This window comes from Leucopleurus acutus (assembly GCF_964270905.1).
Source record: "Leucopleurus acutus genome assembly, chromosome: 14".
NCBI classification, from domain to species: domain Eukaryota; kingdom Metazoa; phylum Chordata; class Mammalia; order Artiodactyla; family Delphinidae; genus Leucopleurus; species Leucopleurus acutus.
The window spans coordinates 15855485-15883047 of record NC_139156.1 but is presented as its reverse complement, the minus strand read 5'-3'; the positions used below and the strand labels follow the sequence as shown (position 1 = coordinate 15883047).

Genomic DNA, 27563 nt, shown 5'->3' with positions numbered 1-27563 from the left:
ATAGAACACTCTGTAGATTCCACCAGAAACCACCCTGCCTCTCCTGGAACCGTCAAAATAGGCTCCTTGCAGGCAGGTGGCCAGCTCCTGGCTCAGGGAAGGCGGTGGGTCTGCTGCTCACCTGAGTTGATGGAAGAATCATAGCGCCCGGTGGCCAGGGAGGACCTCTCCCGGCTCTCCCTCTCCTTCTCCATCTCTTCTTTCAGTATCAACTGGCCCAGGCCCGAGTTGAGCTATTCACAGAGAAAAGAAAAATGAAAGCGAAGCTTGCAATTACTTTTAGGGAACTGCAGTTTCTTTTTAGGAGATCCTGCAAGAAGTTCCTGACTCTGGAGAGGACTGAGGCATATTGTCCCAGAGCCTGGTGGCTCCCCAAAACGTCAGCCAGGTCTTGGACCTTGAACCCACCATAGTCCCTTCAATGTCAAGGCTCTGTTGCCCTAAACCAGGCTCCACATCAGAAGAGTGTTCTCCCTCCTTTGCCCTCCCCGCAAAGCGCCAGCAGGTAGACTCAGGAGGGCAATGTGTGAGTATGTACAGATTTTTGATGTGGGAAGGGAAGACTGGGGACAGTAGCCTTTAAAGATAAATGACACTGATTTGTTTAAAAACAGGGGAAAAAATAATGCATGCTCATTGTACAGATTCTAGAAAACCCAGAAGGAAAGAAGAACCCATAATCCACCACTCAGAGACAACCACCATTTACATGCTGATCTGCATCTATCCAGTAGTTTTCTACGCACATAATATACAAAACTGGGAACACATAATAAATGTAACTTTGTATCCTTATATAACTAGTATCACGTGCATTCCCCATATGATGAAGTATCTTTGGAAAATGACCCTTATTGGTAGGAGTTGATCATTTCTAGGCTCCCTCAACCCCAGGCCTTCTGGGATGCTGTGGGCCTAGCTAGAGACAGAGTGTATAATGAGGGTGTCTTAGTGACAGTCCATTTTATCCCCTCTCTCTTGGCCCAGATATACACACACAAGGTCCTATGAGTCCTGAGGAAAGACTTGGAGAAAGGCTCTTTCCCAAGGGAATCCCTTCAGCAGAGCCTGCGTGAGGGAAGGAAGGTGTTGTACCACCTCGGAGTGCACTCTGGCTTTACCTGGCCTTTCAGCATCCTTTCAACACATGCACCGCACACCCACACACCCCACACAGAGTCTCGCTCTCCTCGAAAAGGCCCAAACATTCCGTGTCTCTCTGACCTCCAGGTCACCTCTTCCAGAACCCGCTAAGTATCTGCCTTATTACAGTCACTAGATGCCCATCTTGTCTCTCCTACTGGACCGTAAGCCCCTGAGGGCTGGGAGTACCCCCTGCTAATCTTGGTGGCTCGCCCATAGCAATCATTCAGTAACATGGATCGACAGAAGACAGAACCGAAGTGACGGCTGCAGCAAAGTAGTTTAAGGACAAACCTTCATTAATTGCTCCTCTTGTAGCTGCCGGCGTCTCAGCAGTTCCTCGTCGTCTTCCTCTCTGCCACTAGATCTGCGTCTCACGTCAGCTCCTAAGTCCACAGCAAAGACAACCTCTCACGTTAGCCCCACAGCAAGGGGAGCTCAAGGGACTAGTCCACCTGTGCTCAACGTGTCAGGCGGGCAAAGTCAGCAGTGGTCTTCAACATTCGTGAACAACACATGGGAAAAAAGAGCCTGCCGCCAGTTCAGCTGGTTTCTTGAGACAACGGGGCCCCGTTCGACAAGCCAGTCCAAAAATGTGATTCAGTAAGGCATGCCTCCCAACAATCTGATCTGCTCAATTAGAACTCGGTTTGCCATTATGATTGGGTCTAAGTCATCCCACTGGCCACTGGTCAGAGCTTCCATAGTAGGTGGGAGGGGCATCTACGGTTATTATTTTCATGTCCCTGAGGTCATTGTTCAAATAGAGAGGAAGCCAGATTCATCTAGATATCATCAAATAGGTAAAACAGTCTCTTGTGATGAATTTAAAAATCTTGTTTTCTTTTTCTGAATATTTAGGTTTGTCACCATACCATCACCCTGTCTTCTACCTCCAATAAATTCATTAAGAAGCATGCTTCAGTGGTTAAGACTCCACGCTCCCAATGCAGGGGGCCCAGGTTCGATCCCTGGTCGGGGAACTAGATCCCACATACATGCCACAACTAAGAGTTTGCATGCCACAACGAAGGAGCCCATGTGTCACAACTAAGGAGGCAGCAAGCCACAACTAAGAAGCTCTCAAGCCACAACTAAAGAGCCCACCTGCTGCAACTAAGACCCAGTGCAACCAAATAAATAAATATTTTTTAAAAAAAAGAAAAAAGAAGCATGCTTTATTTTTCTTTGAAGGGATGGGTCTCTAATGTTTCCTTGCTCTTAATCTTTCAGAAAATGGTCACAAAAGGGTTTTATACTAATGGGCCAATAAAAAGGGTTAATGCAGCTAAAAAGTTACTTATTTCAGTATAATAGAGCAGATCACGTACAATTTTTAAGCTTCCTGGAAAAGGGGAGATGGAGGGGAAAGGAGGAATCTGTCTGAATGGCTGGAAAATTAAGATAATTATCGCTTTTCCTAAGTGGCTTGGACTAATTTAGCTGTGGGAAGAGATAGGAAAGCCTGCTAATCTAATCAAAATAAACTCTAACTAATACCTTCAGGGTTTGATCAGTTGGATTAATGGACCAGAAGCTTTCTTCATTTTGGAACCCCAAACTATTTAGTGATGACAGTTGGTAACAACAAAATGTTAATTCTCCCCCAAAGTTTAGCTGTTTAATGTCCCTGCTATGCAACACGACTGAACTAGGAACCTCAGCGGCCCCAAGAACTGCCTGAAGGACGGGGACCAGCAGAAGAAAAAAGCTGACGACTGAGTCTTAGTTTCTAAAATCATGAATATCAACGTGAATTTTCTCTCTTTAATCTACACGAACAAAAATGAATAGACATAAGTTTTCAAGAACTAGATACATCTTAAGCCAACATAACGTATAGAATACTTGTGAATAAGGAACCCAGGAGGTATAATAGATTTTTCCTTCAGCTATTTCTATAGATATCAATTGCTTTAAAATCCACTTCTATTGCCTGTAAACGTTATTCCAAAAATAACTTGGCAAAAAATAGCAGGATGAAGAAAATTTGGGAATTTTGGAAAATTGAAGGCCTTTTAGGTTGTCAACAGAAATGTGATAAGATAGTCATATCTTTGTAAAGCTGACTCACTAAATTTTCAGTACTACCTTCTGAGTTTGCTAATACCATTTTTTAGGGCCAAGTGATTTCACTAATGACAAAGCAGTAAACACACAGACAGTTCTAAAGCATAAATGTGTGGTTCAAAGCAAAGAATGAAACAGCTCCAATGTGACATTTTAGCACAGAAGTCATGGAAATGACAGATGTGAAATCATGTAACTTTACATGAGTAATATTCCAGAACACCTGCTACTCTGTAACAGCCCTTCTTAGTAATGCAGAACGTGATCAGGCAAGAAAAATGAAAGAGCTTCAGTGTTAAGATTGGTTGTTAAGAGAATCGTAATTACAACCCAGAAATCGTCTAAAACAAACTTAATTCAAAGAAGTCACACTTCTGTGGACACTCAGTAAATCCACCCACTATGCTCTAACTATATAGAACGAAGTTCTTGGCAGGAGGCTTTGATTCAACTATGTTCAGAAGAGTTACTGGGGCTTCCCTGGTGGTGCAGTGGTTGGGAGTCCGCCTGCCGATGCGGGGGACATGGGTTCGTGCCCCGGTCCGGGAGGATCCCACGTGCCGCGGAGCGGCTGGGCCCATGAGCCATGGCCGCTGGGCCTGCGCGTCCGGAGCCTGTGCTCCGCAACGGGAGAGGCTGCAACGGTGAGAGGCCCGCGTACCACAAAAGAAAAAAAAAAAAAAAAGGTACTGACTTTACAATAATAACTGAGAGTCCACGCAAAACACCCGTTTTAGACCAGTTCTGCACCTCACTGGGCTTGGTTAGCACAAGGCTCTGGTGTTTGGGTTTTTGAAGCATTCTGCACACACGTTAACACTACCTTAGTTCTTTTCACTGTTCTAACTCTTGGTCATACTTTTCTTAAAAAGTCTTTACACTAGGACACATTTCCTTGCATACTTTTAAGCACTGCATCTTGAGATTTCCTAGCAATCTGTCCATTTGGCTTAGCTGCTACCGTTGCATACCTATGGCGGCAAGTGAGGGGGGACCAGGCCAGTGGTCCGTCTCAATCTTTGGTATCTCGCTGGGGTCTGGAGCCTGGGCTGCTGGGAACTTGGAAAACTTGATGATGTCTTCTGAAGACTTGCTCTGGGCTGCCAAGGCAGCTGCATCTGGATGGGAATCAGGGGCAGCTTAGCTAGCGGTCTGTAGGTCATGGTAGTATACAATCCTGTCCCATAGTTTTCTCGTGCTCTGGCAAAAAGTGTGAACTCCAGAGAGCTGCTTATCACCATTATCCATCACCCCGTCACTAATAGTTCCTAGTGACAACTCGACTCATCCTCCTTACGTTCTGCCAGAAGCAAAGCTTCATTCTACATCTGTTCTACATCTGAAAAATCTTGTTCCAGAGCTGTGCTGTCCAATACTAGCTCGAGCCACACGTGGCTATTTACATTTAAATGAACACAATTAAATAAAACAAACGATTAATAAAACTAAAATTCAGTTCCTCAGTGGCACTAGCCACATTTTATGTGATCCATACCTACACGTGATTAGCGGCTACTGTATTGGACAGTATAGTTATAGAACATTTCCATCATCCCGGAAAGTTCCACTGGACAATTCTAGAGCAATTAGAAATTTGAATCTAGTTAATTTGAAATTAAAGAGGTTAGTGAAAAGCATGACACTGTCACTTGACTGTAGGTGTTAATCGTAAGAGAGTCGGTTGGCTTTGAATTTTTGTGGCTTCTCAGCCACAAAAATATTGGTCCGGTTCATTTCAATCCTTGCCTATTGTATATGTGTCCTTGATTCCTAGGTGAAGTGGCAGCAGGAGAATCCACTGTCAGCTTGCAGGAATTTACCCTTGAGACTTGGGTTTGCCATACCCACTCGCTGTTTTGTTCAAGGGGCTGCATATACAAATGAGTCACCCAGCTTTAAAACCACAAAAGCCAGAATAGGAGCAGCATGAGTTCGCAGAGCTCTTAATGGCTGTGCTGATAGGTGGAGTCATTGGCTTAGAGCCCCAAATGGAATCACAGAAGTGGAGCAAAACAAACCAGGTTAAATGGTCAGTCCCTGATTCTGGCTAATTCTGCAAGCTGACCTGGGATGTTACTAAACATTCCACAATATATTTATAATGCTATAAATAAAATTTGCCCCCCTCCCTGGGCTCACAGATTTTTAAATCTGGAAGTAACTTTTTGAATTTTCATCTCCAATTCCACATTTTTTAAGTAACTTTCTGGGTCTCAATTTGCTTAAGTAACTTGACTGAGGCCGCCCTACATAATAATAAGGGGTAAATTCTCAGCCAGGCATGGAACAGTGTTTTTCTGAATTTCTAACCTCATGAGTATAAAAGATAACATCAGCTTGGAAAACACTGCACACTATATCCTCTTCTTAAAGAAGGACTATATGTGTTAGCATATTAAAGACTAAGAAGTGTGACTTTATTTAAGTTTAGCATTTTCCAAATGCACAGGGCATAGACACAAGTTTTTGGTATGACATCTATTTCTATCACAGAGAATTGCTCTTTTGCAGAATGTCCTTTGGGATGTACCGCTCTGGTTGTGCTACTCTTAATTACAAGAGACTGAAAGAAAGTAAAGAGTAAAGTCAATTTCACAAAAAGAAGCAAACTAATCCCTTCCAAATAAATAGCCTAACATTATCCTATCTTTTTAAATCTTAAGTATTTGATTATTTTTATTTGGTGAGACAGGGTCTTAGAGATTTTGGTATTTTAAAAAAAGTCTCTATAAACTGATAAATCAAACTGGGAATCTTATTCTTAAGTTAAAAAAATATATATATTTTTAAAGCCAGACTTCAAACAGTACTTACGCATTAGAATTGGTGAAGTCAGTAAACATTCACATGTTAATGAGTGGGTGAGAAGACATTAAACCATAAAAAAAGCAAACAAAAACAAGGTTAAGAAACTTAAAAAAGCAAGCACATGGTGTAAACTCAAAAAAAAAAAACACAGATAAAAAAAATCATAGTTCTAGAACCATTACAATACATACATTCTTTTTCCCCAAGAATGTTGGCCTGAAATTTTTTTCCTTTTTGCATTTTCAACTCTATTTGCTTTTCATGTCATCCTAAGCCTTTAGGACTCATTAATGTCAACTGGATTCTAAAGGCAGCCTTCAAATTTCCAGGCACAATTTGTGTAAAATTTTCTGAAATCACCTGGAGACCAGTCTTGGCTTTCTACCCATTCACAAAGATTTACAGCAGCTGAATCTATAGAGACCTAATAATGTTGGAGGGAAATGTGATTTACAAAGAGTAATATGATTTCCTGGGTTTAAAAATTCTATATTCCCAGAAAAGGAAAACACAATTATAAATCCACATCAGTGGTTCTTAGCTTGCAGGAATTTCAGAGACAAGCTGGCCTAATGTACTGGTTTTTGCAGATGAGAAAACTGAGGGACAGAGGTTACGTTTCTGATATCACAGAACCGTTTAGGTGAAGAGCTGGGATCAAGGCTAGGGCCTCTGTCTCAGCATGAGTCCCATCCCCTCTACCACAGGGTGCAGACATCTGCATGCTCCATCAGAAACTGGGGAACTGGACAGTCAGGCTGATGGAAGCTTGGTCAAGTTAATGTTTTTTTGGCCACACAGCTTGCGGTATCTTAGTTCCCTGACCAGAGATCGAACCTGTGCTCCCTGCAATGGAAGCACAGAGTCCTAACCACTGGAACGCCAGGGAATTCCCTTGGTCAAATTAATTTTTAGGTAGCTAGCCCTCACTAGTTTTAATTAGTTAAACTAATTGCAAGCTCATCAAAATTATCAGAGAGGTTGGTTAAATTATTTGATGGCCCCCCAAAAAAGTCTTGTTAGGGAGTTTGTGAATTACTTTGTGACCGTACCTTTCCTTCTCTATGAGTGTAATGATAAATGGTTTGAGGGCTCAGAAATAAGCTAGGAGTTTCCTAATCAAGCTAAGTGTTCTCCATCTAGGAAAACCGACTTCACAATATTTGCATCATAGGAGACCATAAAGGCATAATACACTGGACGCCCCAGTTTGATTCTCAAAAGCAGCAGCAGGTAAGCCTTTCAGAGGACAGTGAAGAGTTCAGCTGACGTTGCTATTTAAAAGCTACGCGGAGGAAAGCGGGTTTTACCATGCTGTTTGTAGATGGGTGGTTTTCGGTAAATGTTGATCCCTTGATCTGTAGAAATGAAAAGCAAAGGTGTGTGATTACGGGGAGGCATCCACCGATGGGAAAAACAGATCAACCAAGAGGCAAACCAAACTGAAGATTCTCCAACAAAAATAACCCAGAAGGTTAACTTTTGTATTACAAAGATTGAGGTTACTGGAAGAAGAAATTACAGGAATGAGTGAATTACTATAGACATGTGACATGGAATCCTTTGTAATACATCTTAGGATATAGAGAGATGTTATTCACTCATGAGCCATTTATTTCAAATATACACTTCACTAAAAGTGGGGTTAAAACAGGAAGAAATGCAAGCAGTGCAGATACTGTGATGGTGAGGAAGACATAACCAGTTTGGGGAAGATCCCCAAATTGCTACTGTCTCGAAATTGAGCTCCCAGTAGAGACCAGTGGCTCAATTTACTTTTCAACTAATGAGTGGAACAGTGGAAAGCGATGTAGTGAAAATTAAGAGGATATTTTTGTAAAACATAGAAACAATTTTTAGGTGCGAGGCTAGTCTGATGTATTGACAGGATGTTTGACAAAATCCTAGTTTGTATAGGCCAAATTTTACAAAAGAAAGGAAGAGTAAGGAGATGCCAAATATTATTCATATATTTATATAGAACCCCATTTGATTATGCAACCATTAAACTTTGACTGCAAATATTCAGTAGGTTTCAAAAGGTTTCCCCAGAATCTTGGGCACTGGATCCTGGTTGGGCATTCTTTATGAAAAAAGTTGCAAACATACAACACTGATTTTCAAGGTTCGATGAAACTTCATTTATATGTATTTTTTAAAGGCAGTCCTATCTCAGTGGTATGAAGCCCATTGAACTTTCCTCTGTTCAAACTTCTAGGTAAGTTTGGAATGCAAAAGAGAAAAACTACTACAGATTCCAAATATGTATGCTAACATTAACATAATGGGTAATTTATTAAACCACTTTCAGTAGCTAAAAGAAGCAAAACAATGTACTTCTGACGGAAAAATAATATCATGACTTCTGACGGCCAATCTTGCCTTCACAAAGATTGTGAGCTGACCCTAAATATTAAGATACTGATGGGTTCTGATTTTTCCAGTTCCTGATGGCAAATTACTATTTGTACCATGACAGCAAAGCTTATAGCACCAAGCCTAAATTGCAAGATGTCTCTGTGGGCTACGGAGGTGGTTAGTTAATTACACACTGCAGAAAGACCCTCCAAATGACCCAATTTTTCAGCTCCCTGAAAAGTCCGTAGAAAGAATCTCCACACTGGAGACAAACAGATAAAATAAAAGTACTCTCACGAACACTGTGGTTCAGTCTTTAGGCTGAGAAGGTAACTAGATTGCCATTGTGTTAGACAATGACACTAAACCACAGAGTGGTATCTCAGAAGGTACTAACATAAGGGTAAAATTAAAATTTTTGTCAAAACAAGACAAAACAAAGCAACTCAACCCTTATTCCTTCACCCTCTGCCTCCCATCCCCCTTCAGAAATTTTAGAGAAAATGTAAACCTTCAATACAATCCTGGCATCTCCCATACAAAGCTTTTGAAAGGCCCTCTAGGTCAGGTCCTGCAATTTAGGGTTTGTCGGCTGTGAGCATCTCAATTAAAAGAGCATGAGAAATGGAGACGAGACAGAGGCGACAAGGCTACATTCTGCACGGTGACAGGACACCAAGACACAGACCATGTCAGCTCCTACCTGGAACATGGAAATGTTTAGGGGCCTGAGCGTAAGTTGGAGTGAGAGGGCGGCTGTCTGGCCGATAAGGGAGAGGGGAGTTCCGGCCGCTGGATGGCTCATTGCCTCCAATGAGAGAAATGGAGAAAACAAAATGAGAGAAGGGAGAGCAAGAAAGAAAACAAAGCTAGCATAATTAAAATTCAAAATGAACAAACCGGAAGGAGGTACATCAAAAAGGAGAAACCAAAGAAACAAACTCAGTTCATCAACTTGGCTCACAAAGGTGACTGGTATAAGGTTGAATTTTCCAAAAGAGAGATTTGAGTTCAAGTGGAACTAGGTTAAAAGCAGTGAGCGGTAAGATGCATCATTCCAATGGCATGCGGTTGAAGGCTGTGAGCTGGCAGCAAACTGATTAGATGGAAAGTACATTAAGAAGAATGGAAAGTCACTTGCTAATGATTCAGGGTCAGTCGTCAGATGGTTTACAACCCAAGCATGTAAAGGGGTGGGATATGCAAACCCAAAAACAATCACTTCCAGGCACAATGGCAGAGGCTGGCAATCAGAATCTATTTCTCTGAATGGGAGGCTGAGTCTGGGAACCTGTGTGGTCCTTCCTCTGAGCAACACAAAGTGCCTTCATTGCAGCCTATGTTTCTGTTGCTTCACTTTGAAATACACACAGTAGAGTCAGACCCCTTTCTTCCAGGTACTTTGGGACCACTTATACTTCTCTCTACCTTTCTCTTAAAAGAGGCTCTACCCAGTCTAAAAATTCCATCAGTGAGACATTTACTGAGCATCTACTATGGCTGGGCAGTGAGCTTCGATTGAGGCTAAGTAGGTGAATGAGATGTGGTGCCTGGCTGCAAGGGGCCTCATCAGGGTCTACCTAGGGAGACAGACTTATAAGCAACAAGTACACGTAATACCACATAAGTGCTTACTCGGGGGTATGCAAAAAATTCTATGGCACTCACATGAAGGTACCATTGATTTTTCATAAAGGCTACAGAAAGATGCTAGAATTGAGTTGGTCATTGACGAGTAAGCTCACCAGGTGGATGGGTGGCTGGAGGGGTGAGAAGGTCCAGATTCTACGGAGCTGGAACATCACGGGGAAGGAGGGGCCACGGTGTGTGGGAGCAACAGGACGGGCCTCTGTGGCTGGGCAGCACGGCGTTCTTGGAGGTGGGAGTGGGGAAGAGCCTGCAACGCGCTGCTGGGCTTGGCTGCAAAAGCCTTGAGGACCCCCCCCATAGCCACCATCATTCCCTCGGATAAGAACTGCAGGGTGAACTGAGACTTGTGCAAAATCGGAAAGAGATCAGCTCTTACCCTACTGTCCTCCTTCCCCACGACTGAGCGAACATCCGTGCAAGAATACACCAGAAGATATAGGACTATCAAAAGTTAATGAATTAGTAAGGTAATTACCTTTATGATTGAGTTGTAAGGGTTCTTTACATATTCTGGATAACAAGTTTCCTATCAGACATATGATTTGCAAATATTTTCTCCTACTTTGTGGTTGTCTTTTACTTTCTTGATAGTGTCCTTTGAAGCACAGAAGTTTTAAATTTTGATTAAGTCCAATTTATCTATCAGTTAAGGCTAACAATTTTAAATAAATCACAGATCTTCAGAAAATAGAGCAGGAGTCAATTTTTTTTTTTTTTTTTTACTTTGTTGTAAATTTTTTTTTTAATTGAGATATAACTGACATATAACATTATATTAGTTTTAGGTGTACAAGAGCCAATTTCTTCAAGTAAATCAAACTGTTCTAAATCTGGCCAGTAATGCATGAAAGATGTCAATTGCTGGAGTCTCAAAATAACACGTTCAATAGGGTTTTAATTTTTTGATATGTATAGTTTTAGATAACCAGAGCACAGATCTGTACCAAATGGGCAGTAAGATATTCCGAATACGAGATCTGAATTTGTTACTGTCTCAGATTTAGACTCCAGGTTTTTGGTTATCATGTTCTAAAACTTTTGTCCTTTTTTCTTTTTTTGTTTCAAGAGTCAGTTTAGCATCTGGCTCCCAATATATCATAATGCTGACTTTACTAGAGTGAGATATTAGCTCCTAAAAATTATGAAGCTTCACCTACAGCCACTGATCTATTAAAGAGCTCATTTAAAGAGAGAGTGACGTCATTTCCTATCACTCTCCTAAAGAGAAATAACCAGCTCACGTCTGAAAAAATTAATATAAAAAACGCAGGTAGAGGCAAGCAGGGGGAGGCAGAATACAGTTTACGTTTAGAAGAAAATCCTGCTTTAACCCTAAGGCTGAATCAGAACTAGATCTCATTTACCTCTGTGTGTTCAACACAGTGCCTGGCCACGACTAAGGGCTTAATAAATGTCTGTGAATGAATGACTGAAGTAGGCCAACTAATTAATTCTACAGCAATGAATGACCTAATTTAGTGAGCACCACTGCAGGATCAACCATCATCTTTCTCTTAATTATAGGCAGCCGGATGCTAGGACACAGCAATGGGATCACAATAGTACCTTTTTTCTTTTTTTTTAAAATAGCTTTCCCTAGAGTTGGTCTTTAATAACCCCAATTTAATTGTTTCACTTCAGAAGAATTCTTTACTCCTACAAACATTAGAAATTATTCACAAGAGTAATCCATAATTAAAAAACAGAATAATTCTTGTGGGCTATTCTCAAAGGAAGTTCTAGAGAGACTCAACTTTCTTGCTTTATTTGAGGTTTTTTTCTGAAGACCTTGCCTATCTTGAACACTGGTGCTACTGCTTTGAAACCATACTGCTCCCTGCCCTTAATCCTGCACCTCTAACCTTCCTGTACTTGTAGAACATCAGATTTTCGGGGGAGAGAAATGTTCTCCCAGGTTTTGTTTATAATATCCAATCAGATGAAACTCCATTAAATTTGTTCTGATAGTTACTAGCCAGGGTCACGCACACACAAAAATAGCTGCATATATGGGACATCAAGGTTTAAGGTCATTAGAATTAGCATTTGCCCAAGTATTCTATCATTAAGATGCGCTGCTGCCCAGTGGCAGTAGAAACCCATCACTTCCATGGTTGACGGCTCTCAAAGGCTATGGAATGACTGTCTGACTTCCCAAAGGGTGAATTCTGGCTGAATGCTATCTCCAGCTGGGCAGAGTTTTTTACTTAGCAGCATATCTTCGGCAACCACTGACCTTTCTAGTGGCTAGAAAAAACGCTAGTATGTTCAAGTCTTTGTAAGTAGATTTAACTCTATAATCATTTAAAATCTCCCATGAGACATATGAAAACACTAGGTAAACAGCTACTCAGCAACACACCCATCTAAGTGATCCTGCATAGTATGATTTCTACACATCACAACGGCTCGTTGGGGAAAAGGTCTCAGGGTACATAATGTTGCTAGGTACCAAATTCTTAGTCCTTGAAATGCGAAAGACATTAAAAATTTTAGCATTAACAAAAAAATTCTCAAGATGAGGCCTTTTCTAAGTTAAACACCCTTTCTTTAAGCGATAAAACGTTTCACTCTATCCTGGATGGAAATGACTGATGGAGGCCCTAAAAGGTTATTTTCGTGCGTAGTTCATTACTCAGGCAAAGTGATGTATAAGCCATCAGATGAAATATCATATACGGAAGGTACCATCGTCATCATCATCATCTATCAGCCTGGTGTTGACATTGTTTAAAAATAACATAATAGTGTATATATCATATAATAGTGTATATATCACACTCATAGCCATTTTGTTCCTTTAAATAAGTCCTTGCATTGGTTCATCTAAGTTGTTAGTGATCTCAGCTCCTGGGGTGAGAAGCTACTGTATATATAGATATACATTTCTTGGTCTTCATTTGCAGCTCCTTCCAAGTCAGCCCAATAGGCCAATTTTTCAGTCCTTGGGAGATCATTCACTGGAAGGATTCCCACCGTACTTAAATTCAAACGTTCTGTCCAACTTTTATTCTTCTTTTCGCCACCATGAGAGTCTCAGTGACAAATTCTAAGACAAGTCAATCTAAATGGCAATGCTTGTGTCTGCTGTGGGAAACGGCTGGCAACACTTAGCTTCTGGACTCTAAGTGCTTATGTTCCAAAATATAAATTCCGAGGGGACCTTAAAGTTGGCAGCAACTAGAATGTCATGACAGAGTTTCAAGATTACTGGTCCTTGTCTAAAGCTTCAATAAACGTTATGGTTTCCTTCAGCAAGTGTCAAATACATATTTGCATCATAGCAACTCATATCTATGGCAAAACAAGGAAGATTTCTTTCAAAGAGACTTAATATATGTAGCCCTCCTGTTTGCAAATCTGATTCATGGACGCAGAAGGAAATATCTAACAGTATTTCAAAGGGAAAGGAAGAGAAACTGTGCAAACATGGCACAAAACCCAAAACAAGGTGAAAACAGTTTTTCCAAATAGGCATGCACTTGTCCAAATGGCCCAACAATGATATACTGATATAGAATGAAGCTGCAAGGAAGGTCAGAGAACAGAAATAAAAAACACAATGGAAAACGAGATGGGCATTACAGAAAATGGATGGGGAAGCCAATGAGATAGAGAGAAAGCTGGTGATGTGCATCTCAGCTCTACACCCATGCAGGTGTCCTCAGCTCTGTGGACCCTGAGGGCCTGGGCCACATGCGTCTGAAATAAGGGCCAAGAATTGGACTTGGGCAGTGGGAGGTGGGCTTCTGGCTGCCAGAGGGGCAAGGGGACCCCTGCTTTCAGCTACACCTTCCTGAGATGGACATCCTACCCTGGGGTCCTCAAGCTCCTTGGCTTACGTATGTTTTAAAAATAATTTCCCTGAGATTGCAAAACAAGCTCCAAGATAAAGAGTGAATGTTCAAATGAAGAGCCATGGAAAACACTGGGAGACTTTGCTCTTTAAAGATATCTTAGATGTGTTTCTCTAATGGCCATACGTTCCCCCTGGACTGGAGAGGAGTTTCATGTAAACGGATACATGTCTTTCAAAATAACTAAGACGTAATTCTTTGCAGAATCCGTATTTAGCTATTCAACTAAACTAGGCTTTTAAAGCAATATCTTTAATATACAAATTCTGCATGATTGATTTTGTAGTTTAGCAAAAAGCTGATTTTAAAACTAAGCATATACTGTTATGCACATTATATTTTGTATCTGAAGTATATAAACTATTTCATCTGAACAAACTGTAGACATATATCCAGTAAAAAGAAAATGGGAGAGAGACCATTAGATATTTTTTAAGCGTAACCTCGAAGTAACAAACTATTGCTTTCTATAATTTAAACCTATACTATTTGACTGTGTACTTCGAATTCAGACTGAAAAAAGAAAAGATTGTGTATCTATACTTTTAATAAAGCATGATTTAGGCACACTGAAGTACTGTAATTTTCCTAACCACTTATTATTTCTATTGAAAAGTTAATTTTGTAGTTTAAATGCCTGAAAGTAGCTGTTTGTCTTGGCCTCCATAAGAATGTAATTTGCTAGTTAAAAAGAGATGGAAAATAAAAGTTTGCTTTAAAAATTATACTTCGTGTATAGCATTTAGACCGAAACACACCCCCCTCATAGGAATGAGGGATGGGAAGGCTTGGGGTCTATCTAGTCCTGGTGCTGCCACTTCCTAGCTGTGAGTCCTTGGCCGGGTTACTTAACCAGGGCCTCAGCTCTTCATTCACCCCCATGCCTGCCCCCTGCTACTTTACTTCATAGGGCCGCTGTGAAGAGTGATGGACTGATGCAACCGGAAGTGCTCTAAGAACACCATGCCAAGGGGGAAATCACAGAGGGACCAGAGTTGAGTGCTCACTACACACCAGGGCATTTCACCTTGCCAACTACTAATAGGCGCTTGCCATGTACCTCTATAAGGATGAAATCATGAGCCGCAGCAGCTGCTGACCTTCAACACCCCCTGAAAGGAGTTCAGGGTGGAGATCAGAAACGGGGCACTCTGTGCTCTGGGAAGAACTGACAGGACAGGTCTTCAGAGAGTTAGATACTTTCAGGAGAAGATTTTATGAGCCCAATTCTTGCATCTCCTCGTATCTAGAAAAGCACTAAAATCCTTCATGGTGACATCTGCTCCTCAAGACTAGCAGAATCCTTCTGCAAAAAATATGTGCCTGATTGCATGGACTCTCCCTTCACCAGAATCACATATATACTGACCTTCCCCCTGCCTCTCTGGAGCAATTTCTCAGAGCTATCTGCAGTGCTGTCTCCCGGGCTATAGCCCTCATTTTGCCCCAAATAAAATTTAATTCACAGCTCTCACGTTGTGATTTTTTTTTTTCAGTTGACAACCTCACACACGCCAATACCCTAGGAGAGGTTTCATAGATGAGGCAAGTGGCACTCAAAAGGTTAAGTCTACAATCCAAGGTCCCATAGCTAGCATGTGACAGAGATAATATTCAAAGCCGGGACTCCAGTGTCCACATGGGTGCCCATCTCGCCATAAGGCTGTGCACAAGCACGAGGTATTGAGTCTTGATATTTTGTGATGTGTTATTTGTATAAACTCTGTATAACTTTATAGGGTACATGACATTTTTCTTCCTACACAAAGTAGCTTTCTGAAAGATGAAATATATAATAACCGAATAAGGCAGTTTACATTTTAATGAATTAAAAAAATGTATTTTCCCTTGTATATTAGAAACAAAGAAACAAAAATCTTAATTTGGCCAAGGGCTTCTATATTAAAGTCTCTTTAAAATACATCTCTGAAGTTTTTTTCAATAATTTCTTATGGTTTTATAGACATTCTCTAAAGTATCATCTTGATATCTAAATAATAAAGGTCTTTCCTCCCCCAAATACTAATTAGCAGTAATAATTTTAAATAACCTGTCAAGAATTTTAGAAAGTGCTGCACCTGCTGAAAAATTTCTTTGCTAGTGGCAAACGGTATGTGTCTTCAAATAAGCTTGTCAGCAATGTTATTTTTACAGCACAGAAAATGCTAAAATCGCATGCTTGTAAAATGACTGCAAAGGAAATTCAGTCAAAGAGCACAACATTTAGGCTGCTTGAGAAAGGGTTAGTGATGTGAGCTCTTGGAACTCGGGGTTAAAATCCCTTCGGTCTGTCTTAAGACCCATGACAACATCTGTGCTTGCCTGCTACTCCCTCCTTAAGCTATTTTCTTTGGTTAATTTGGTTCAAATCAAGACTACGGAAAAAGCATCGTCTGGGAGCTCCTACTTATTTTAAATTTGGGGCTCTTGGCTCGATTGAGAATGGCCACGGAAACATAACAGACAATGAGAACAATGGGAACGGCATAGAGGGAAGGGCAGAAATGGGCAGGAACAGAAAACAGAAGGCAAAGTCCCTGTTCTCCATCATGCAGACATCAGGACAGGTCAAAGGAAGATTACTCTAAGGGTTGTCTCAAGGAGATAAATTTAAGTTACGCTGCCATAGATCTTTCATACCGTCCAAACATTTTAATATTGTTACGTGGTTAAGGGGCTTATCACCATTAAGACAACTTTGGAACCCCTGTTGCTGAATACTGTTTTTGCTGAGCCATAACACATATGAAAACCAGGAAGATTCCCCAGCTATATATTATATTTTGCTTTTGACCAGAGAAAAACAAAATAATAATATATTTTTTTCTTAAGCAGTAGCTAACAAATCTCAGGGTCTCAAACATATTTCCTGTTTCTTCATCTAGAGCTCTTTAGAAATGACATATTTCTCCTAACGAGAGATGCTATGCCAGTTCTAAGACACGGCTGGGTGTAGCCATGACACACGCAGGCATGCTGAGAAGTCCAAAGCTCGGAGCTGACTCTTGGAGATGCACCTTATTAGCCTTCCCCGGGTGCTAATAAATCTCTGCTATGCAGGGTGCTGCCTGGAGAAGCCTGCCTCCTTACCTTTGATATGGGGAAGGAAGTGGTGTCGGAAAGGGGAGTTGGGGCGGGAGTCGCTGTGGCCGGAGCTGAGGCTGCCGGTGTGCAGGAAGGACCTCTGCACACCAGGAGACAGCAGCTCTGTGCAGCAAGGATCAGGGGCAGGACACGGTGCAAACAGAAAAGAAGAGCACAAATTAACACACGAGCAGGGACAACGCCATCGTTCCAAGGGAGAAAAAAAAATAAAGAATGTTAATCAAGAGTCTGAAAAAGGAGGAAGGAAAAGGGGTTAAGAAGGCACCTACGAAGGGTTACACAAAGTGGGGAGAGTCTGCAAACAGGTTCAGGTCAGTACAGAGTTCACTCTCCGAGGATAAATGGTTTTAGTGGGAGGGAACGGCCACCAGAAGGTTCTGTCAGGATGACACCAGCTACCACTGAGCCAGGACTGGGCACATCACTTAGACTCCACCATAGCTGTTTCTAAAAGGCACCTGACAAAACAGAACCCTCTGAAACACATGTACAAAACCGAGAATCATTTCAAGAACCTTGCAAAGAAATACTTATAGGTAAGGGTCAGATTCTTTGTTTTTTAAGCTGCAAACGTCTCCTACTGCAAGTTTAATTTTACTTTTCCTGTGAAGAAGGGAAACCTGTCTGTATCCCTTGGGTAGCAAAGAGCTACCTGTGATCCTGAGAATTGGGTAGTGGTAACACCAGGGGAGCTGGAAACTCAGTTATGGACCGTTAACCTAAGCCCAGACCTAAGGACGTGTGTCATCCTCTGGTATCTAGAACGTGTGGAGTGGATACTCTGAGGTGCTCTGTGCTGACCATGACTATGCTAGCAGAGCCCCATCTCGAAAAATAATTATGAGCCCTAACACCTGACATCACGCATGTCCATAACGTATTGTGAAGGGGGAGGAGAAGTGCTTAGAATGGGGAATGTTCTACAGGCTCTTGGCATCAGAACCATGACTAGAACAGAGGAAAACTTTCTACTGCCCAATGAGGACATGACCTTTTAGGGAAACAATGTCCCTGGCTGACCACTCCCTTGCTATCCAGGGATTCTCTCGAACAACAATTTCCCAGTGAACCTTGCATCATTCTGACAAGGGTACGGCTGTAGTATCAGGGTATGCCCATACGTAGGGGTGGTGGCATAAAGGACTTCTCATCACCCAGACAGAAAATGGCATAAATCCAAACTCAGAAGTAAAATGAATATCATTGTACATGAAAAATAAAAGGAATTTCTTTCCTGAAAAATTTTCCTTTAACGTAACTCAACAGATACTGAGTAAATATTTGAGTCTAGAGAAAACTATACTTTATTGAAGGATCAAAAAGTAAAAATTTAATCCTCTACAAGCATTAAATCTATGGCTTTAAAGAGAAGATTGCAGCCTTTTTACATTCTGTTCATTTCCTTTGGTTTTATTTTATAAAATACGTTAGCATATGAATGGGCTTATTCTCATCAGCCTGCACAGAAGCAAGGGGCTTAATATGAAGTCTCCATAGACATACATCAACACCAAGTTTGTTTAGAAGGACAGAATCTTCCTTGGTGAATCTGTTTCTCAGGAATCCTCGGTCTGTGCTGGGATCTCCATGCTTTTTCTACTCTACACAGGAGATACCCACTAATAGTAAAAGGGACACATTCTGCCGAGATAAAGGTAAGTGAGGTCCACTACTCTTAATATTCCCCATCATAGCACACCTCTAGTGTTTTTATATTTTCCAAGTCTGATTCAAAATCTTAGGTTGGAAGGCATCTTAAAAGTTACCAAATACAACCCCGAGGTTGTATATGAGACTTCTTTCTAGCAGGTTCTTAACCAAGCATGCTTAGTAATACCATGTGCCCGGATGGGGGAAACAAAATAAACTCACGAGTAAATGACTAATACTGGGCTTAGATTTTAGATAAGCCTAAAAGGCACATCACCATATTTTCTTTTGGAGATCTCCATTTTAAGTCTCAAAGTGCTGAGATTTTCTACAAGTCTAAAAAACCCAAAAAACCTCCTTTGCTTCTAGGTGTTCACTGTCAAAATGTAATTATTTAATAAGTCATAATGAATACAACCATAAAATGACTCTTGTTTTGAGAAAAGAAATAACACAAACTACAATGGAATAGGAGTTTGCAATTTTTTCTGGGAGAGGGGCAGATAGATTTGGCAGCCAGATTTTTAAATACGCTATCAGCGGTGGGGAAAACAATCACATAGAAACACGGATGACTCTATAGAGAGTGAATCCCGGGAACAGGTGCCCTTACCAGGTCTGTGAAAATGCTGGGGAGAGCGAGACGTGGTTGGAGTGTAGCTGTGACGGCTGTACACAGGGGAGTTGATGGAGCCCTGGCTGGTGGACCGGTGGATCATCCGGTCCCGCCCATCCTGGTACCCCTGGAAGCAAGTGCGAGAAAGTGGGAGCACAAGGCATACATGCAGGCTGTTGTCAGGTTCAAGTGAAATCAAGTTGCACCAAAGTCACCCAGGAACTATCCCGTCTACCTGTTCATGTATACACTTTAGGGCCATATTCCTTAAATAGGTATGCAAACAAGCATTCCATGGTTAGTGCTTTTTGTTCAAAACCTGTAGTGCTTGCCTTTACCAAGATTTTAAGATGTAAAAAGGATAAACTCCAGTGTTGATAGAGCTCTGGGAAAAGAGGGAATAATTCCAATGACCATGCTTATATTGTGCTTTTCAGTTTTACGAAGTCTGTTCACATAGGTTGTATCATCAGATCCGCATCATAAAGAAGGTAGAACACATGGTATCACCTCCCTTCTTCACAAATGCAGAATGTTTCAGAAGGTTCCACGCAGGTAAGAGACCCGTGTGCAGGTGTGTGCAGGCGGAGCCTGCTTCAGAACCAGCCTCCTGGCTCTCATCTCATCCCTGGATCCAACCACCAACCCACACCATCCATGCTGTTGATCTGGTGATGTTTTACGTCGATTTTCCTGGAGAACAAGCCTGTGCTGGCCTCAACTCCAGTAATTCTACTTCTACTTTAGGAAGCAAATTCCAAAAAGAAAAAAAAATTTTTTTCAACGATCTTTAAGTGGAAAAATTTCCTCAGACATTTATAATGCCACCATTTATAAAGACAAAACTTTGTATTATGTGCTCAACAAAACCGGGGAATAATTAGGTTATGGCATATCAATTTAGTGGACTACAATAGCACCACCAGTCTGTCACCATGTCCAAATCTAGAAAAGAATATTGTAGGTATAAAGTATAAAAAAAATCATACACACACAAACATAACATAAAACTTTAAAAGAATTAGAAGAGTACAAGGAACGTTTTACATTTTAGGAATCTGTGGCCCTATGAAGTTTCTACTAGCACAAGAAAAATAAAAGTTTGAAAGAATGCATGAAAAAGGACTAAATTAAAACCTCAAAAACTATGGACGTGCGCAATTTGAGAGCAAGAGGCAAAAAAACTTTGATTTGGTCCTAGTTGTGGCTGTAACAATAAATTAGAACAGCACCAAAACAACATTCCCCCAGGAATGTGCCTCAACCTATTATTACTATTTCTATCATTGACAAGTGGTCAATAATAGAAATTAATTCTTCATAACTTTAGTTGAAAATGATCAGAATATTCATAGAAATTAGTTATTCATAGCACTCGGTCACAAACCACAATACTAGAGATCTTACCATCTCAAATTACAGTGATTGCCTAAGATCAGGCCAGTTTTATATAGACTATCCAGACAGTTACTTAGCTTTAAGACAAGATGGCTGATTTTATTTATTAATTATTATTATGTTTTTTAGAAGGGGGTAGACCTAACCCCTGAGGCGTTTGCTCACTGGATACATAAGGAAATACAAAATAATAAGAAGCACACTGGACAAACAATCCCTTGATTATTACTACCTGTAATAGCTTAAATGAAAGTGCTGGGTTAGACCTGGACCATGCTCAGATTTGAGGTGGTCTGAGCTTAGGCCACCCTCCAAGGGAAAAATTATGCTGGGACAACAGAAAGTGTCTCTAAGACCTCTGGTCACCAAGCACCTCTGTCACTGTGGGTGACAGCAAAACCAAGACACTCCTGGGATCAGGGGTAGAGTGTGAAGGGGCTGTTTCATTTTATAGAACAGTATCATCAGCTTCCCGAAGAACCTTTAATAAAATGGGTTTTGGGAGCGTCACTAATTTGGGGGCTCTGTCTTTGGTGCTGGGTGCTGCAGAGGGGAAGAGCATGTTTGGGTTGATAGGGGACCCGTGGCTCACTATGGAACCATCACTGACAGCTCTACGTGATCCAGATATGCAGGAGGTTATTCCCGAGGGAACAGCCAGCCTGGTGGACTTGATAAAAGCCACTATAAGGTCCGTCTACCCTGAGAGGGGGGACAAGACTCTTGATTTGAGACTAAGAGAAGTGGCCTCCCATGCAGATGGCTCTGCTGATAGAAACACCATGACCACTGCTGGCCATTTCAGATAATCAGTAGGTTAGGATTCAGATCGATCAATTACAGATGAGAGGAGAGAGACCAACATCGGGACAAGTGGTCCCCGTTCTCCACTCTCTTTCCTACCACTCAGAGGTGCAGGGTAAGGCTGGTTGTATTCCCTAGTCTCCATTCAGAAAGAAATTTACTTCTGGGTCTTACAGTCATACCTTACACGTAAGGAATCCTACATTCATCATAATCTTGTACACGGGTTTTCTGTCCTTTTGCAAAAATGTGAGTCTAGGAATATGGTCCAAGTAACTCCCCAACTCCACCCATTACAACTTCCAAAAACGGTACTTACTTCTGCTGATGGAGTAGGAGACAAAGTCCTTGGAGACTAGAAGAATAAAAGAGAATTAAAGTCACAACGTTTATTATTAGCTCATTTTCAGTTTTAATTACAGTTGCTTATCAGAAGCACCTGGAAACATTATTCAAGCTGCACATGCCAGCACCTCTGCCCATTCCCCGTCTTCTGATTCAGTAAGTTGAGAGCGGGGCTCAGACAGGTACACAAGGACAAAGCTCCCACGAGACTAGGGCACATGTCTCTGCTTAAGACGCATGGGTTTTGGAAATATGTTGCGATGCTTTAGGTGATTAACTTAGAGAAATTGGAACTACTTCCCCTATATGCTCAAACTATGCTATTTACTACTATGAGTTACAGTGTCTACTGAAACACACAGTTTGGTAAACACAGTTGTGGACTAAATTATAACCATAGTAATCACCTGATATGTTATGATGACCAGGTCCGTGGCATCCTCCCCAGTGGCCTTGCCAACCTCAACACCATTCACCTTCTGGCTTTCATCTTTCCGGGCACACAGGCTTCCTCGGGGCAGTCAGCAGACCAACCCCTCTCTCAACTCAGGGCCTTTGCACTTGCTGCACCCGCTGCCAGCAGTGCTTTCCACCTGCAGGGCTCACTCCCCATCCTCAGTGAGGTCTCTACTCAAATGCACTACCACACAGTAACTTCCGTGAGCCTCCTGCTTAGAGTAGCAACCCAGCCCCGGCATGCTTTCTCCTTACTCAGCTTCATTTTCCCTCACAGCTCCATCACCCTCTAAAATTATGTTATGTATCTGTCTGTTTATTATGTCTCCCACTTTACACTGCAAGCTCCATGAGGGCAAGGACTCCATTCATTTACAACCAAGTATTCCCAGCGACTGGAGCAGCTCTTGGCACACATTAGGTGCTCAACAAATATTTCCTAAATGAATGACCGAAATGTTTATGATTAAAATGCAAAAAGCTTTCAAATAGAAATGAAATGCAAACAAAGCATTCTGAAGAACAGGGCCAGTGGTGGATTTCTGTTTCGGAATTTGCCCTTTTGTTCCAAATTTACAAGAAGCTGCTGGCTCTCTTGCACTCCAGACTTCCTTGAGCCCCATGGTCTGGTTTGATCGGCTTTCTGGAGGCACAGATGGCTACACAGAACTTCAAGCTTACTCCTCCAGGTTTCTAAAATGGCAGTAGATGGATTCTCTGGAAGAAGTGTTAATAATTAAAGGAATAAATAACTAAATAGCTTGCAAACTTGTCTAAGTTGCAAGATCCATGCATTGGGGAAGAGCTCGCGAATACGGCTGATCAGGGGGCCTCCTTGCATCCACACTTTACGCTCAGAGAAACCCACAGGCCTCATTCTAGGCTATGATGGTAACAGTGCTGATTATGATGGCAGCCAGCATTTTTGCTGAGTACTTATTACGTGCCAGGTATTGTTGTAATCTAAATATTTCGTTTAATCCTTACAAAAAACCTCTAAGGTAGGTATTACCATTATCTTGAATTTACAGATAAGGAGACTGAAATATGTAATTTTTCCAAAGTCATAGGGAGAGGAAAAATCAGTCTGGTTCCAAACCCAGAAACTTTCACTTCAAAGCTCAAACTTTTGGGCCCAGAACACCAAAAAGCAACTCACCTCCCCTTGCTTGTGTGACTCGAACCCTAGGAAATTCTCATACACTTGCTCAAGGACCAGCCCCTATGCACTCTGCTCAGGAACCTTCCTTTGCCCCTTATCCTCTCTGAAGCTCTGCCACCCAAATGCCATTGAACCTCCCAGACCAATCAGCCTGCTCTTGAGAGGGGCTGCAGATGCAGTTACAGGGGCATGACCACTAGGTGGCACTACATGAAAACAGACACCACTTCCTGCCCAAAGGACCATTTCAATGCAGAGCTATGCTCCAGAATTGTGTGTGTGTGTGTGTGTGTGTGTGTGTGTGTGTGTGTGTGTAATTAAAAATACAGACATGATTATAAAACAATAAATATTATACATACATTATTGAGAATAAACAGAATTGCCACGTTTTCATGAACTTTCTTCATCTAAGATCTTAAAGCACTGTGATGTTACAGATTATTGGTTTTAGCCTTGGTTGAGTGACTGATTTTGGTCCACTACTTGGGAAACACCTCTCTGAGTGGACTCAAATCAGTCTGTAGATGATTCCAATTTAAAAAACAAAAGGGGAAGAATTTAGAGTGAGTTGAATAGGCCAGGGGAAACAGACCAGAGCCCATGAGACCTAGAGGACAGAGAGGGGAGGGTCACCAGGGGCTGAGGCTGAGCTCCAGCCTGTGGACCATTAATGTCGGGAGAGTATTAATAAGCCCCAAGAAGACAGGTAAGGACAACAGTGGTAGCTGCCATTTTCTGAACATTTACCACGAGTCTGGCTCTCTGCTAATTGCTTTAATAATTAGTTAATGTAGATTAGCTTTAATAGATGATAAATTAGCTAGATATATAGATAATTAATCTTTAATAGACAGCTTGTTTTATCCTCACTAACGCCCCATGAGGCAGATTCTGTCATTATCTGTTTTACAGACAAAAAAACTAGGATCAGAATGGTTGTCTCATGGTCAAAGTCACACAACCAGCATGTGGACTTCCTGGGTTAAGCCCAGGTAACTTGATTCCAGAAGCCTAGCTCATACCACGGTCCTATACCGTGGCCCAATTCTCTCTACTTTGTCTTTTCTTGCGTATTGTATCTTATGATGCTAAAAACTGCAGCTGTCAAAATTTAGGGGCTGTGATCTCTCTCATGATCCCCATGAATGTACTTCAGCTTGCCCCCAAACCAAGACCCCATTCCCCACCCCATCCCCCCCCCCTGCACCGAGGACTCTCCCTCCCTTATTCCCTCTGCCCAGCTCACAGAGTCTCCCCTGACAACTTCGGCTTCCTTCCCAGCATGCCGGCTCTGCTATCCTACAACCTGGTACTGATGCTTACTCATCCTGCACGGCCGTTTTCTGTGGCTGGTCTGCTTCCCTACCTCTCCATACCTCTCCATACCTCTCCAAGGGCAGGGAAGGTGTGATAGGTTTTTGACTACCTCAGATCACCTGGTACAGAAGCCTGCAAACAGTGGGCAACCAAAAGGACCCTCTGATTTATTCTGATTCCAGTCAGTAGTTTTTATACATGTGCCAAAGAGAAATAAGTTGTACCACTCACAACTTCTGGGAATGTATTACCTCTCCCAGGCTCTGCCTCTCCTGTTTGTCATCATAGCCCGAAGAGTAGAAAGGCTCATAGGTAATAAGATCTGGACGTTCAATGTCATAAATTGCCTTGACCTTGGGAATGGCTGCTAAATCCTTGTAATCCAGGATTTCATTGTCCACTTTTGCCTGCCAAAGTTAAACAGAAAGAAAAAATCACTTTGCCGTCTCATCTTCGGGGAACTATGGTTAGCGCATCTCATGTCTTGTTTAAAAAGTGAAAACCTTAAAAATAAAACCCAAAACACTTTGCTTAACACGGTCATACTCTTTATAAAGTTGCCTGTTTAATACTCGCAGACATAGAGGACACACCTGTGGTTGCCTAGGAGGAGGGCAGTGGGGGGCGGGAAGAATTGGGAGTTTGGGATTAGCAGATGCAAACTGTTATACGTAGAATGAATAAACAACAAGGTCTTACTGTACAGCACAGGAAACTATATTCAATATCCTGTGATAAACCATAATGGCAAAGAATATGAAAAAGAATGTATATATATGTATAACGGAATTACTTTACTGTACAGTAGAAATGAACACAACACTGTAAATCAACTATACTTTGATTTATACCAATTTATGCCAATATTAATCACATTTTCAAAAAAGTCACCAAAAGCTTAGGAAGAAGTCTATGCAGAATTCATCAAGTAGAGAAGCCTGTAAACCTTCAGGATAATTTCCTAAATTTATTACAGAGAAGGAAAAGCTCAAACAGACGGCCAAAAAAATCCTCCCAGATGGCTAAAACAAGAACTGAATATTTAATAAACTAAATATTTAAAGACCTCTGTGGCAGAATTTAAAGACACTCAGTATCAGCATTGTAAAATGTATAATCAATCCCCAAATATCTATATGCAAGTTAGGTACAACAATTTTTTAAGTCCTGCATCGTATCACTGCAATTTACAGGTCATCTACTCGTTCACTCTGTACCGATGGTCACGTTCACATGAACACTTGATCACGTGGAGGAAAATGGGATTGAGGTGGCTGATCTACAAGAATGAAAACTGGATCTCATAACAGAAATAAAAATCATTTTGAATTATTCACTTTTGGATTATCCAGTCCATGCTTACCAGCTGCTACCACCCCTGGTCCGGAAGTGTCTCTTCCAGAAGTAGATACTTACATAGATAGTATGACCTGGGGACCCAGGGATACTGGAGCCTGGTCTAGAATAAATGCTCTCGGAAGAAGTCCTGGTAGGCTGTAAAATAAAGAGTGACTTGTAAGATTTCAGACCATGGCTTCAGAATCAAGACTGGCCTAAGTCCCTACACTTTCCTAACGACTAAGCTGGTTAAAATGAGAAAGAGGTGTAACTTTTCTGAATATGGGAAAATAGAACATAGAAAGAAAGGCAAATGAGAACTAGTTGTACAATCAGCCTTGAAAATGCATTTCGGGGCTTTTCTTTTTCTCCTTGTCCCGTACAAGGGGACATGTTCAAGCACATTCCGTCTCCATGGCCACAATCCCGGCCCCAGTCACCACCTCTGCTGGTCTGGACTCCTGCAATGGCCTCTCCTCTGGGTTTCCTGCCTTCATTCTCTCCCTCTTCAAATCCACTTGGCACCCAGTGGCCAGAGAGATCTTTGAAGAATACAATTTGGATTGTCACTATCCTGCTTTTGGCTTCAGGGTCCACAGAGAATGAAATCACAGCTCCCAGGGCCTCGGGATTTTGTCCTTGCCTTCCTTCCCATCGCTCACTACCCACTGTCACTCACAGAACATGGTACATGTCACTGCCTCAGGGTCCTTATCCTTGCTGCTTCCTCTGCCCCAAATGCTCTGATACCCAATTTTACTTGATTTTTTTTCCTCCTTCAGTCCTGGCTTAAATATCACCTCCTCAAAGAAGCCTTCCCTGATCTTTCACTCCAGAGTTGGCGACCTTGTTATTTTCTCTCACAGTATCATTCTTTTTTTTTTTCATGAATAAAATGTATAATTCTGTATTTGTTGGTTTCATCATCACGTTAATCTCCCTCACTACCTTTAGTTATGACCTCTGCTCTCAGAGGGTTTATTTTCTCTCCACTATATGTGCCCGATGTTTTACACAGGTACAGAGAAGGCATAAATATTTGTTGCGGGAATGAGCTAGAATTTATTATTTGTAAACAAATACTCAGTTTGCGGATACTTGACTCATGTCAGTTGCACGTTTTGAGCCTTACCATATGGAAGGTCACTGAGGTAAGGTTAGTGGTCGGCTGCTGGGGAAGGTATAAGAAAGTAGACTTTGTAATAGAGGCTGGAGAACCCTGAGAGTGAGATGGGAGCAGGGAGAAAAGGCATGAGTTGAGATTAACTGCCCCCCACCTCTGCTTGGTATGTTCTGGAAAGCTGTGCAAGGAAACCCAAAGGCCTGGTCTTGGAAGATTTGCTCCCCTCCGCGCAGCTATTTCTTGGAGAAGACAATTTATAGAGCTACGTTAGGAAGAGGACTTTCCCTCTTTGGTACTGTTTCTACTGATATTTGGTACCTCAAATATGAGTCTAACTGAGTCAGAAAAACCCTCCTAAAA

General features: G+C 41.7%; 1 protein-coding gene across 4 annotated transcripts in view; it reads right to left on the bottom strand.

The window, feature by feature from the left end:
* Positions 1-27563, bottom strand: part of ABLIM1 (actin binding LIM protein 1) — a 312495-nt gene that overhangs the window by 7075 nt on the left and 277857 nt on the right. For 2 of the 4 annotated variants that reach the window (XM_082854663.1, XM_082854664.1), the window contains exons 9-16: positions 26159-26236; positions 24994-25149; positions 21779-21814; positions 19255-19384; positions 7332-7379; positions 4185-4325; positions 1438-1529; positions 122-233 (exon numbers count right to left, since the gene is read on the bottom strand). In XM_082854663.1, coding sequence (XP_082710789.1) covers positions 122-233; positions 1438-1529; positions 4185-4325; positions 7332-7379; positions 19255-19384; positions 21779-21814; positions 24994-25149; positions 26159-26236 — 793 coding nt within the window. Of the gene's footprint in view, positions 1-121; positions 234-1437; positions 1530-4184; positions 4326-7331; positions 7380-9082; positions 9203-16976; positions 17094-19254; positions 19385-21778; positions 21815-24993; positions 25150-26158; positions 26237-27563 lie in introns of all 4 variants that reach the window. The other 2 variants (XM_082854666.1, XM_082854665.1) reach the window with 2 other exon arrangements.